This window comes from Megalopta genalis, chromosome 8, assembly GCF_051020955.1.
Source record: "Megalopta genalis isolate 19385.01 chromosome 8, iyMegGena1_principal, whole genome shotgun sequence".
Lineage (NCBI taxonomy): Eukaryota > Metazoa > Arthropoda > Insecta > Hymenoptera > Halictidae > Megalopta > Megalopta genalis.
Genome location: NC_135020.1, coordinates 6893492 through 6905539, shown reverse-complemented (window position 1 = coordinate 6905539; position 12048 = coordinate 6893492). Strand labels below are relative to the sequence as shown.

The 12048-nt window shown below is 35.7% G+C and overlaps 1 protein-coding gene across 6 annotated transcripts in view; it reads right to left on the bottom strand.

Moving 5' to 3' along the window:
* Window positions 1–12048, bottom strand: part of Oatp74D (Organic anion transporting polypeptide 74D) — a 248904-nt gene that overhangs the window by 14836 nt on the left and 222020 nt on the right. For all 6 annotated transcript variants that reach the window (XM_033478413.2, XM_076524074.1, XM_076524075.1 and 3 more), the window contains 5 exons: window positions 6614–6778; window positions 4666–4861; window positions 3149–3299; window positions 1875–2118; window positions 567–695 (listed from right to left, as the gene is read on the bottom strand). In XM_033478413.2, the coding sequence (XP_033334304.1) occupies window positions 567–695; window positions 1875–2118; window positions 3149–3299; window positions 4666–4861; window positions 6614–6778 (885 nt within the window). The remainder of the gene's footprint in view (window positions 1–566; window positions 696–1874; window positions 2119–3148; window positions 3300–4665; window positions 4862–6613; window positions 6779–12048) is intronic.

The window sequence follows — 12048 nt, the reverse complement described above, 5'->3', positions numbered from 1 at the left end:
ATTTTTCGTCAATGAAACTTTTATACCATCATATTCGTCTCGGTTTTCGTCTTCGGTTTAAAATGACACAGACACGATATAATTAGGATTACTAATTACTTGTGTAATCAGATCAAGTCCGAAACATTAACATACATGTTACACAAGTGAAGTGAAGTGATTACGTCACGTTATTTTAGTCAGCGAAACGAGACGAATAAGATAGTAAAAGTTCCATAAAAGAAGAATTAGAAAGTAGAAAAGTTGCGATCTCTTGCTTCGCTTGTGGCGGTGAGGATAAAAACCTCGTCAATTATGATGACTAAAGATGTTTTAAAAAATTATTTCATTTTTACGTTTTTCATAGTATGAAATATAAGTGGAAGTTATGAGAAAACTATTTCGAATTATGCTATGGTAATGCATAGTTCGAAGGTCGAAGAAATAATGGTTCATTTACATTCTGAATATGTTGTAGAAAATGGTAATCGTTAATCAGTCATGTGGTGTTATGATTTGCATATGCATGTTCAGAAATGCATCCATCATCTGGTCGGATGTTGTGGATTTATTTTGAAATCACGTACCGTGATAGAACATTCTGAAGACGTTCGAGTCGTAGAGCCAACAAGCACCTCGCTGACCGCATGCGTACTCCCATACGAGACAGGCAGAGTCCACTACAGCACCATAAACGATAGGACACGGAACGTTACCTAGAAATCAACCGATGAACGGATAAATGTGGCTTCTGTGAAAGTGTAGCAGAGTTCGGTTCCGCACTGCTATCTCGATATTCAAATAATTAATTATGATCATTTACCGTCTACAATTTTGCAATGATAAATATCACTAAACCGATGACATCTGATTTATAGAGGAAAGTTAACGAACATAGAATAGCGTGACTTCTAAGAACCAGTCTAATAAATATCTGTTAATCGATTACAGGCTATCACACTCGCTTGCAGTTCACAAAAAAACACCAGGACTAGGCCGAAATCCGTACAGATTTAAAAGTTTGAGGAGGTTGAATCTAATATTTATACATATAATTCTTTAAAGAAACGTTTAAACTTTCTTCAGTGAAAAGTCAACAGTAAGTTAAATTGAAAAAAGTCAACATCTCTAGCACTTTTAAGCATTTTTTTTTAAACCATTCGCAAAGTTCATCTTGTTCCAAACATTGCACTATTTACACATAAGTAAAACAATAAGTTGAGTTAACTACTAATATATGCAGAAGGTTGTCTTGCAGAACTGTTATTTGATGATCTATAATAAATTCTTACGAAAATTAGTTTCACTTTGAATTTCAAAATTTTGACTTTAGAGCATTAATCCCTTGATATACCATTTTCTTCGCAATTACTGCGATTAGAAATTTTTCGATCGTAATAATTTAGAAGGGAAAGAAAATTGATGCTTATTGCGTGCCTACATTTACTTGAATGCTTAAATATTGGTAACAAGAGATTAGAATTTCATTCCATTTTTAAAGAACAGAATAAAATCTATACTCAATAAGTTATTTTTATTTTATAAGTTTTTACTAGAAACTCGTCGAAGTACGGCAAGGGTTAAGTGGCTACGCATCGTTTCAAATAAATAATATCTTGTATTTCATAGTATCTCTCTCTCTCTCTCTCTCTCTCTCTCTCTCTCTCTCTTTCTCTCAAAATGTATACTGTTTGCAAATAAAACAATTTCTGCAGAGAGTATTAAGTTTGAAAAATTGATTTTTCATCACGGAAAGCGGGTTCCCGGTTCATTGCGCATTCAATTCTCGCAAGCACCAATTCGGAGTTTAATCTGAGATAGCAGCATGGCTCGTTCCCGGCTCGGCGAATGAAGACACGGTGCAATTAGAGGAGGATCCGGCAAGAGATAATTACCGAACAGGCCGATGGCGAATTGTATGAGGCCCAGAGCCATGGCCTTGTCCCGTGGATCCACGCACCGTAGTATCAGCAGCATAGAGCCCACCTCGCTGGTCGAGTGGATGAAAACGAACACCGAGAAGAGAACCATATAAACCCAAAAGTTACTGCACTCGAGGTCGCAATACCCGATCGTGGCTGAGCTGCTCGATGGTTCCGGTATCGTGAAGTTCGAGCCGACGCACTGGCAATTATAAAACTGTGGAGCAAGGAGAACCAAGATTATTATCCAAACTGTACTTATCCTTTCGCAACAAACCCATAATGGGCTACTCGAAGAAAAACTTTCGTCCGTTATCTAAGGGCCCATTACCGTTTTACCGTCTGTTTCGTGTACTACTTTTGGGAATTTATTATGTGAAAATTTCTCTGAATTTTTTATAAGAATTTTATGATTCTTATTATAAAAATATATTATATATGTATATATATATATATATATATATATATATATATATATATATATATTTGTGCTGCATGATAATATAATATAATGTAACGTATATGCGATGTAATGTAATGTAAATGTAATGTAAATGTAATGTAATGTAATGTAATATAATGTAATGTAATGTAATGTAATGTAAATGTAATGTAAATGTAATGTAAATGTAATGTAATGTAATGTAATGTAAATGTAATGTAATGTAATGTAAATGTAATGTAATGTAATGTAAATGTAATGTAATGTAATGTAAATGTAATGTAATGTAATGTAAATGTAATGTAATGTAATGTAATGTAATGTAATGTAATGTAATGTAAATATAATGTAATGTAATGTAATGTAATGTAAATGTAATGTAATGTAATGTAAATGTAATGTAATGTAATGTAATGTAATATCATGTAATATAATGTAATATAATGTAATATCATGTAATATATTATATTATATTGATATATTATAATTTATATATATTATATATACATATAAATTACATACGTAATTTTTTATTTATACATAATTATATATATTATAATATAATAATATATATATAGCATATTATTTTTATAGCAGATAACCGAATAAGCAAACAATACCGTTTAACAATATTATTGCAACAACGCTCATGCATCTATAATATCGTGAACGTTAGACGAAAGTTATTAGAATCGTTTATTGAATATACTCTGAACTTTGTTCGGCGTTTCTTCTCGGACGATCAATTATAATCGCTGAAACTGGAATCTCGATTCATTTCGATCAGATTTCTAGCAGTACTCACCGAGGTCACCTTGCCATCGATGACGGTATAGTTGGAGCAACCGGCGTGACACGCAGAGAAGTATGTTTTGCCGTCGGCGCCGCAGATCGGACTGAATTTGTTTCGATCGCAGTCGCAGGTAGCCTCACAAGTTGGCTCGAAGTTGGACAATCTGCGGAAACCAATGCAGACACATGGTAGAAACAGAGTTGCAATAATAGGAAGCGATCGATGGTGGTTCACCGCGGTCGAGGGAAAACGATGACCTTTGCACTATTTTAACACTAGAGACTCGCTGACATTGCTACTGTGCATGTGTTCGTCAAAATACTAGCAAAAGTGGACATAATATTGATAGAATTAAAAATGACTAATTTTGAAGGTGTGCACAATTTGAATTTCGAAAAGAATGAAAAGAGCAAATGCAACAAAACGAGCACAATCCTCCAAACGTAACCAAAACTATGTATTTTTTAGGCGTATATGTAAGTTAATCCGAATCAACGACTTAACAAATTAGGTATATTTCCAAGTATCTTAGAAAAACCTGAATTTCAGTACCTTACAAAAATAGATGTTAAACAAATGTTTAAAAGTAGAGGTTCAGGTAAACGGATAAAAGAAAAATGACTAAAATTCTTATTTACGGGATCCAACTCCAATGACCTTGACCTTTGACATGTGTGTTCTTAAGGTCACGACTCTGAGTGACACCTGAATAGTTTTAGCTGACGGATGTATATGTTAATATTTCTTCATTTTACTTCGCCAAAAATATATTATATTATATTAATATAATATATTATATTAATAATTGGATTAGATTTTGGTTATAAAAAGCGAAAAATTCATCTGATCGGAACTACCAAGGCCTAAACGCGGCCAAAATGTATGTTATTTTATAATAATGACAAGATTGGAATTATTTAAATTTGCTTGATCAAAGACGCGTTTATCTAAAAACTGCTGATAGAAACCATTTTTATTACGCCAGAAATTGTAAAAGGAACATCAGAACTGTTTCGATTATGTTCTATATCTAAATAGTTACATGTGCGGAGATTTCAAATTTCCTTTTGAAATGTACAAGGCGACAGCAAACCCACAGATCCAAACGCGATACTATTTTTCACATAAAAACAAACAAATTCCCACGCGAAATGTTTTCTTAAACATAACGTCGGAAACTTAGGTTCTAGTCATCGAACATTTTATGTTCAGATCTCGTTTGCAAAAAATCACCGTCAGCTAAAACCTCTTGGTCGTTACCCTATTCTAGATTATTTATTATAGAAATATATTTGCTAAATAATAATAATAATAATTTTGTCCTAACCTTTAGAAGGGTCGTGATTTTCACAGAACATGACAAAGTCAACGTCATCGAAACAGTGTTATCGGAAGCGAGTAAGTCCAGTGTTAATTTCGAATCGCGAAGACGCGAGGGGGAATGCCGCGAGTGAGATGGTAATCTCGAGAAGTGGCCGGTGGAGAGGGGAGACAGGTAAGAAGCGGAAGGTGTACACCGCGGTTCTTACCCATTGGAATGCGAGACGAGACCGGCGAAATCGTCCATCGGGCAGCCGATGAACATCAGCACACCCATGCCGATCGCGTAAACCACCGCTGTGAAGGCGATCCAGGCTGCGACAAACCTGGCGTTAGGCTTTGCCCTCAGGATGAACACTCCGCTGATTATAATGCCCAGACCCATTACTAAAATACCACCGACACCTGCGAAACGCAACGCGTACGTTCTTATTAATGTTCGAATCAGAGACCAGCCGTTTTCTTTTCGGATAATTTCTCCCTAATTGATGCTCAGCTTTGGAAACAAAAAGGCACAATTTGAAAAGAGAAAGTACGATTATTCCAACCTTACGTTTCATTTTTATAGTTGTCGTCAATCGGCAACTATGAAAACGAGCCTCAAGGCTCACAAATAAACGTATCTCTTTTTCTCAAATTGTCCATTTTTAGGTACAATTCGAACGCCAATTAGGGTGAATCTAGTGTAACTCATTGCAGCCGAAGCTCCCTTGACTTCAAAACTCCAAAATTTCTTGAAATCTATGTGTAGGGTGGACCGGAATTTGTAATACAACCGAGCGAGCGGTGATTCTATGTGAAAAAATAAGACACAAATTTGGTATAACAGTTTTTCATCCGGAGCTCCGTTTTTTGAGAAAATCGACTTTAAAGTTTGTTCATCTTTGTAAAAGATTGTTATTTAGTAAATTCTCCCTATTTGACGCTAAGATTGTACGCGAAACTGGACAATTTAGGAAAAGGCGAGACGATTATTCGAGTCTTATGGCTCCTTTTTATAGCTGTCGACAATCCGTAATTATATAATCGTATCTCTTCTTCCCAAATTGTCCATTTCTGTGCGCAATCTGAGCGCGAATTAGGAAGAAATTACGGTATCGTCTACGCAAATTAAGACATGGGTAAAATTTATTTCAAATGAAAACAAGAAATAACTATTTCGATTAATTCAATTCGAACCGTTATTTTCAATGTTGATATTTGATAATAAAGATTTGTTTTCTTTTAGAGATTCTTGTCGGTGTACAGTAAATTCTTCCTAATTGACGCTCAGATTGTACGCACAAACTGAACAATTTGAGAAGAGGCGACACGATTATTCGAGAATTTACTGTACATCTAATATTGTGGAAGAAAATGAATGTTCCACTGGTGCAGAAGGCGATGGATAAATGTTTCTTTCCAGAAAAACGAGTCTCATTATCGGATAATCATTTCACGTGATCAGATCGATCCTTTTATCTCGCAGGATTGCATTTATCTTGCATTATGTATCTCGCATTTATTTTGAGTTTCGTACGGGTACGAATTGCCGCAGAAAACAACAGCCGTTACAAAATTAAATGAATCGAAGTGTGACATTTTGTAACGTCCGACTTATTCGCTCGATCTGTCGCCAACAGATTTTCATTTTTTCCAAGCACATAGAACTTTTTTATGAAATAAAAATGGCAGTTGTGCAGTAATTTCTCCCTAATTGGCGCTGAGAGATACAATTATTCGAGCCTTGCGGCTCGTTTTTATTGTTATTGACAATCGTCAACTATAAAAACGAGCCGCAAGGCTCGAATAATCGTATTGGAAGAAATTACTGTACATTGAAAACTCGTTGGGAACAGTGCAGCGCAGCAAATCGATCGTATTCTGACGAAACGAACGTGTTTCGAAAAAAGAAAGATACGCGCCAGCCTAAATGCTTTACGCCAGAGCTGTTTTTGAGAACGGTTCAGCAGGAAACGAAGCCTTAAGTTACCTTTTGGTTTCCGGTTTTCTCGTAGCTAATTTACAATTTCGGCGGAACCTTTGGTCCCCGGACAACGAGAGCGCCGCGAACATAAACACTGGCCCGTCGAACCACGTTAACAATGGGGAAACGGAAGAACAGAGGCCCCGAGCACGACAACGACGCTCTCTCGCGTGTCTATTCGCGAAAATTACCTGAGATCATGTTCGCATGATGAGCCGGCAAGCGAAATTGGCTCTCGAGGTACTTTGGCAGGAAGGTGTAGAGGCCGGCGATCGGTAGGATGTGCAGCACGCTGCTGGCCGTTCGGAACATAAGAATGTCGTTCTTCAACAGCCTCTTCACCGCTTTAGGGAAGTCTGCAACAGGTAAAGAGAGAAGCTGAGGTGTAGCCAGCCGGTCGCTGTACGTCGTACAACATCGCGCAACGTCGCGCGTGCATCTTACAGCTTCGCGATTTACATCGCGTCCAATTTATTCTCCGTTGAATCTACCGCTTCAATGGAACCGTTCAAATTTTCAATTAGCTGCGAAGCAACCCCGACTTCGTGGCTATTATCTCTCCTGCTCTGTACTTCGACTGTATGTCGAACGAAATTTTGCTTACGCATATTTCTGTGCGAATGAAAGCTGCAGTACAGCACACCGAGAGACTCTATGATTCCAGTAAAATTGTTTGTATTAGGAAATGTTTATATTTTATAAAATGTCGCCCTTATTCTATAAACAAAAATCTTCAGTGTATATTGCTTTCAAATCATTCTCTATGAAAGAATACCGTAATACAAACTTGCAACGGCACTATCTCAGACAGAATCGTACAACATCGCAAATAAATATAATACTTCTCTGCCTCTTAACCCCTTCACGACTAAGAGAAACATTTTTTCCAATTTTAAAATCGGCGATTGTCGTGTTTAATTATCGGTTATTTTTGGTACAAAACGCAATTTGCCAGCACGCAACACATGCAAAAAACGGAATAAATGAAAAGATATGCAAATTGTGTTAAACGTCGCATACATAGAAAATAGGACGCATAATATATGTGCTATGTGCAATATTCACATATTGCACATCATATCAGCTTTGCTTCACATATCAGCTTTGCTTCACAATCAAAAGAAATTGCTTCGCAAAATATCATAATTAGCACATCATTTTGTGTAGTAATTTTATTTCATGATTTTATATTATTTTAGTTAACATTTTGTTATAATAAACCAATACATAAAAGACATTGCATATTAAGCCTGACCATAATTAATGTTACCTTCGTAGTCCATTGTGGGAAAAATATTTTCCGTAAAATTCCAAAAACACCATACATTATTATGTATTTTTCGTATGATTTTTATTTATTTTCCGTCTAAACAAACTAAAATAAACAGTTACATACTAATATTTACTCTTAGCAACCTTATGGTCCTGTAAGGATTAAATCTTTGACTCAAAATAGAAATATTTTTAAATATATTATAATATATAAATATAATAATATGTATATAATATAATAAATAAATGAACCGTTTATTTTGAAAGTGGCCTAAGTCCGTTTATATTAAAATCTAGATATTTAAGGATTTTGCTTTTTAATCAATTAAAAAATGTTAGTAACTGTGATAACATGACGGTATAATGTTTTGGTGTTTCTAAGAGATAATGCGTCCAAAAGGCATTGTTGAAATGAAATTATATACGAACGTAGAAATGTAAATATTAAAACAGTTAACTCGATGTGTTTTTGGAAAACGGACTTAGGCTACTTTCAAAATAAACGGCTCAAATGATAATAGATATATAATATATAAATATTTTTTAACCTTCGTTTCACGTCTTCGCGTGCAATTGATCTTTCGCAACTTCCGTTACTGCAACCCCGAGGTAATTTCAAGTATGAAGCTTTTTTTTTCATTTCAACCGAACATACGAATTTCAAGACCTGAAAATCGTAATTGAAAAGATTTTAACTTCTGATGTAAATCATTAAGTATTCTGAAAATCACGATGATTATTAGTGTACCAGTAACCCACTTTCTGTTCGTTCGGATTGACACTGACTGACTGATTCACTGAACTCACAAGGAGAACACCCGGGTGTGGAAATCGCTTTTAGAATGGCATTAGGCACCGCAAGCTGTGCTACACACGCTCGCCGTTGCATAACTCTCTTCGCGCGTTCCGTTGGCATGCAAAGGAACAAACTTCTTAATTAAAATAATGAGAACCGCTCGAGCACACAATTCGTTCGGATATAGAAAGCTTCGGTGCGGGAGACTTGCAATTGTTCGCTATCCAAGAGTTTTGCAGATACGGCGTTCTTCCGGCAAGAAATCAAAAGAGCAAACGTGTGCTGAGAGCTGAAGCTCGAAAGCAGCGAGAACGGTAAGAATAAATGAAGAATTTAGCTTATAACCCTTTAACATACGATTTTCTTCTTAGTTACTACGATTAGAAACGTTTCGATTGCAATAATTTCTTAGAAGGGGAAGAAAATCGATGTTTATCGTATGCCTAAATTTACTCGTTTGCTTAAATATTCGCGACAAGAGATTAGAATTTTATTCCAATTTTAAGGGACAGAATAACGTCTATACTCGATAAGTTATTGCTAGAAATTTTCACGACGAGCCGGGCTCGTCGAAGTATGGCAAGGGGTTAATCGTTGCCCGTGTCGCGCAGCTTCCATTTCTTTTTCTCTCGGGGCCTGATTCAGCCCGATCCGTGTGCTCGGATGTTCCACGATATTTATGAACTCGATTACTAACGACGAGCTAATTAGTCGATGCGATCGGGTTTCGTCTCGTTCGATTTTGAAAGGGAGAGAGGAAACACACGCGTGTCTCTGCAGCCTCGACCGACCGCAGATCGAAAAACGAGACAACGTATTGGAAGAACGAGGGCAATTGGAAGGACGACACACACCGGCATGAGGAGAACGAGTATCGATCTTCGTCGGTAACGCGCTAAAAGTCGTGCCAGACGTTCGTTCGTTCGTTCGTTCGTTCGTTCTTTTTGCGCTAGAGTCGACGACGGAGAAGGTTAAACTGGTCTTTTTCCTCGAACGAATATAATCATCATCCACTTCTCATTTGCGTGATTTCTGCGGATACTTTTGCGACAGCCCGTCTCATCGGAATACTATTATTACGACTAATGGCTGAATGCATTTGCGTTTCATGCGCCGGTTAAGCATCGACACGTTGACTGCCAAATTACAACCGTCGATAAATCCGCAGCTTCGAGGTACAGTACTCTCTTCCAATAGTTCTTAGAAAGATAAAGCCGGACGGATAGAAAAATAGATGTACGTGGAAAGCGAAACAAACGAACAACACACGGTTATACCTCCGCGCACACCACTTTCCTCTGTAATAAAATACGCTCCCGTCCCTCAATTTACGCGAAGTCCCCGTTCCGCGTGGATTTGTTTTACGCGAATGAAAATCGCGTAAACAGAGTTTGTATGTGTAGAAAAAAACACATATTGGAAATAAAAGCTGGCACGAGTTTTTCAGAAATACATATTCATTTCACATAGAGTAAGGAAAAGATATTTGTGCCCATAATTATGAAAGTGGTCTAAGTCAACATTACTATGAATTGATCGAAAATTGTAGAAAAAGAAATACATTTTCGATCAAACGAATGTCGCAGCCGGATTTTATTTCAACGAAATCACTTGAAAAATCAATAACAAGGAGAGTAAAAAATACCGCGGGCGAATCTGTCTCTTGGTTAAAAATTCAATGGATGAGATTCTTGAAAAATGAATCTTATAAAATATTTTATAAGACTTCTTTAGATGATTCTGAATTCCAAGTTTTGGATCTTTCACCTAAAAGAGGAAGACCAAAAATATGCGAAAATATTCAATTACTTCCATTATACAACACCACTAGACCAGTAACGGAAGAAAAACATAAAGATCTTATGTGTTTACTACCATACATCCCTCCAGTATTTCAGGAACATTTTAAAAATCTTAAAAACTCGAAATTATGATAAAAATGGATTACTTTTTAAAAATGATTAATAAATGTTTATGAATTATTTCGTTAAAGTTTTTGTTTCAAATGGACCGTTTATTTTGAAAGTCGTATAAGTTCTCTTTTTTTTAAAGAAATTCAAAATGCCGAATCTGAGCTTGTATTGTCTAAATACCCCACGCAACGCCACTTACAATTTCTTTCGATGACATTGGACTTACACCACTTTCAAAATAAACGGCTCAAATAAAAATCACAATTTTTTATTACTTTAAGTCAATTATAGGACACTCAGTTAATTTTGAAAATGGTCTAAGTCAATTCAAGCTTTAAAAACAACATTTTCCTATGAAATTCACACAAAATTTCATATCTATAATAAATTTCCATTAATCAAGACTAATAAAATTATAAATTAAAATGTCGCATAATGTAAAAATATTTTTTAATTTATTCAAATGCGATTCATTAAATATCTCGAAACTAAGTCATAACTTAGACCACTTTCATAATTATGGGCACATTTATGGTATCTCAGTAAACAAAAGTAAATGTTATTCGGTGTCACTATGGCTACTGTAACTTGAAACGAACAACCTTTTTCTCCTTTCAATTGGCACAATCTCATCGACCTCGTCGCTTGAAATATTTGGAAGTTCGACTTTTCAATTTTTTTCGCTAATTCAACGGCTTCGCGAAGATTTAACGGTTGTGCAAATTGATATTGACATAATATATTGATATAAATATTTGTATAATTTACTGCGTTGAAAAAGAGCCGCATGAATTAAGGAACGGTTGAATACGTCTCATTTTTTTGTACGTGTTGAACGAACTACAGTAAATTCTCCCTAATTGACGCTCAGATTGTGCAGAAAAGGGGACAATTTGGAGAAGAGGAGACACGATTATTCGAGCCTTGCGGCCCGTTTTTATGGTTGTTGACAATCGGTGACTATAAAAACTCGAATAAGTCTAATATCTCTTCTTCCCAAATTGTCCATTTCTGTGCACAATTCGAACAAATAGGGAGAATTACTGTATGTACTAGGAGAATCACTTTTCACGCTAAACTACGAATTTCGTACACTTGTGATAAAAACAAGTATTTATGCGCAATTTAATAAAAATTGTGTGAATTTATGTAATTTTAAAGTGGCATACCTACATACATTTCTCACGTTCTTTAGTCTAATTTAACCCTTTGCACTCGAATGGCGACTCTGAGGCGCCACTAAAAATTGGTGTACTATTTTTCAAAATCATTCTAAGAGCATCGGATTCGTTTCTACTTGAAAAGAAACTATTAAAATTGCATTGTACTTGTCAACAGGCTCAATTTCATGTGCATAAGTCGCAATAAATTATATAAAATAGAACTACTGTAGATCAGAAGTCATGTGTTTTGGATTTCGAATTCAAATAGCTTCGACCGCAAAGGGTTAATATTTAGTCACAATGTTGCAAAAATCTGATATCACACATCGGAGAAAATGAAATCTCTTTAAATTTGTTAATTCGTTCTCAGTTTATATGCAATGATTGATATTTCATGGTTTCGGGTTACGTAAACTTTGTTACGTTCGTATAAAAAATTTGAACAATAGCTAAATAAAAATAGTACGACAAATGAAAATAGT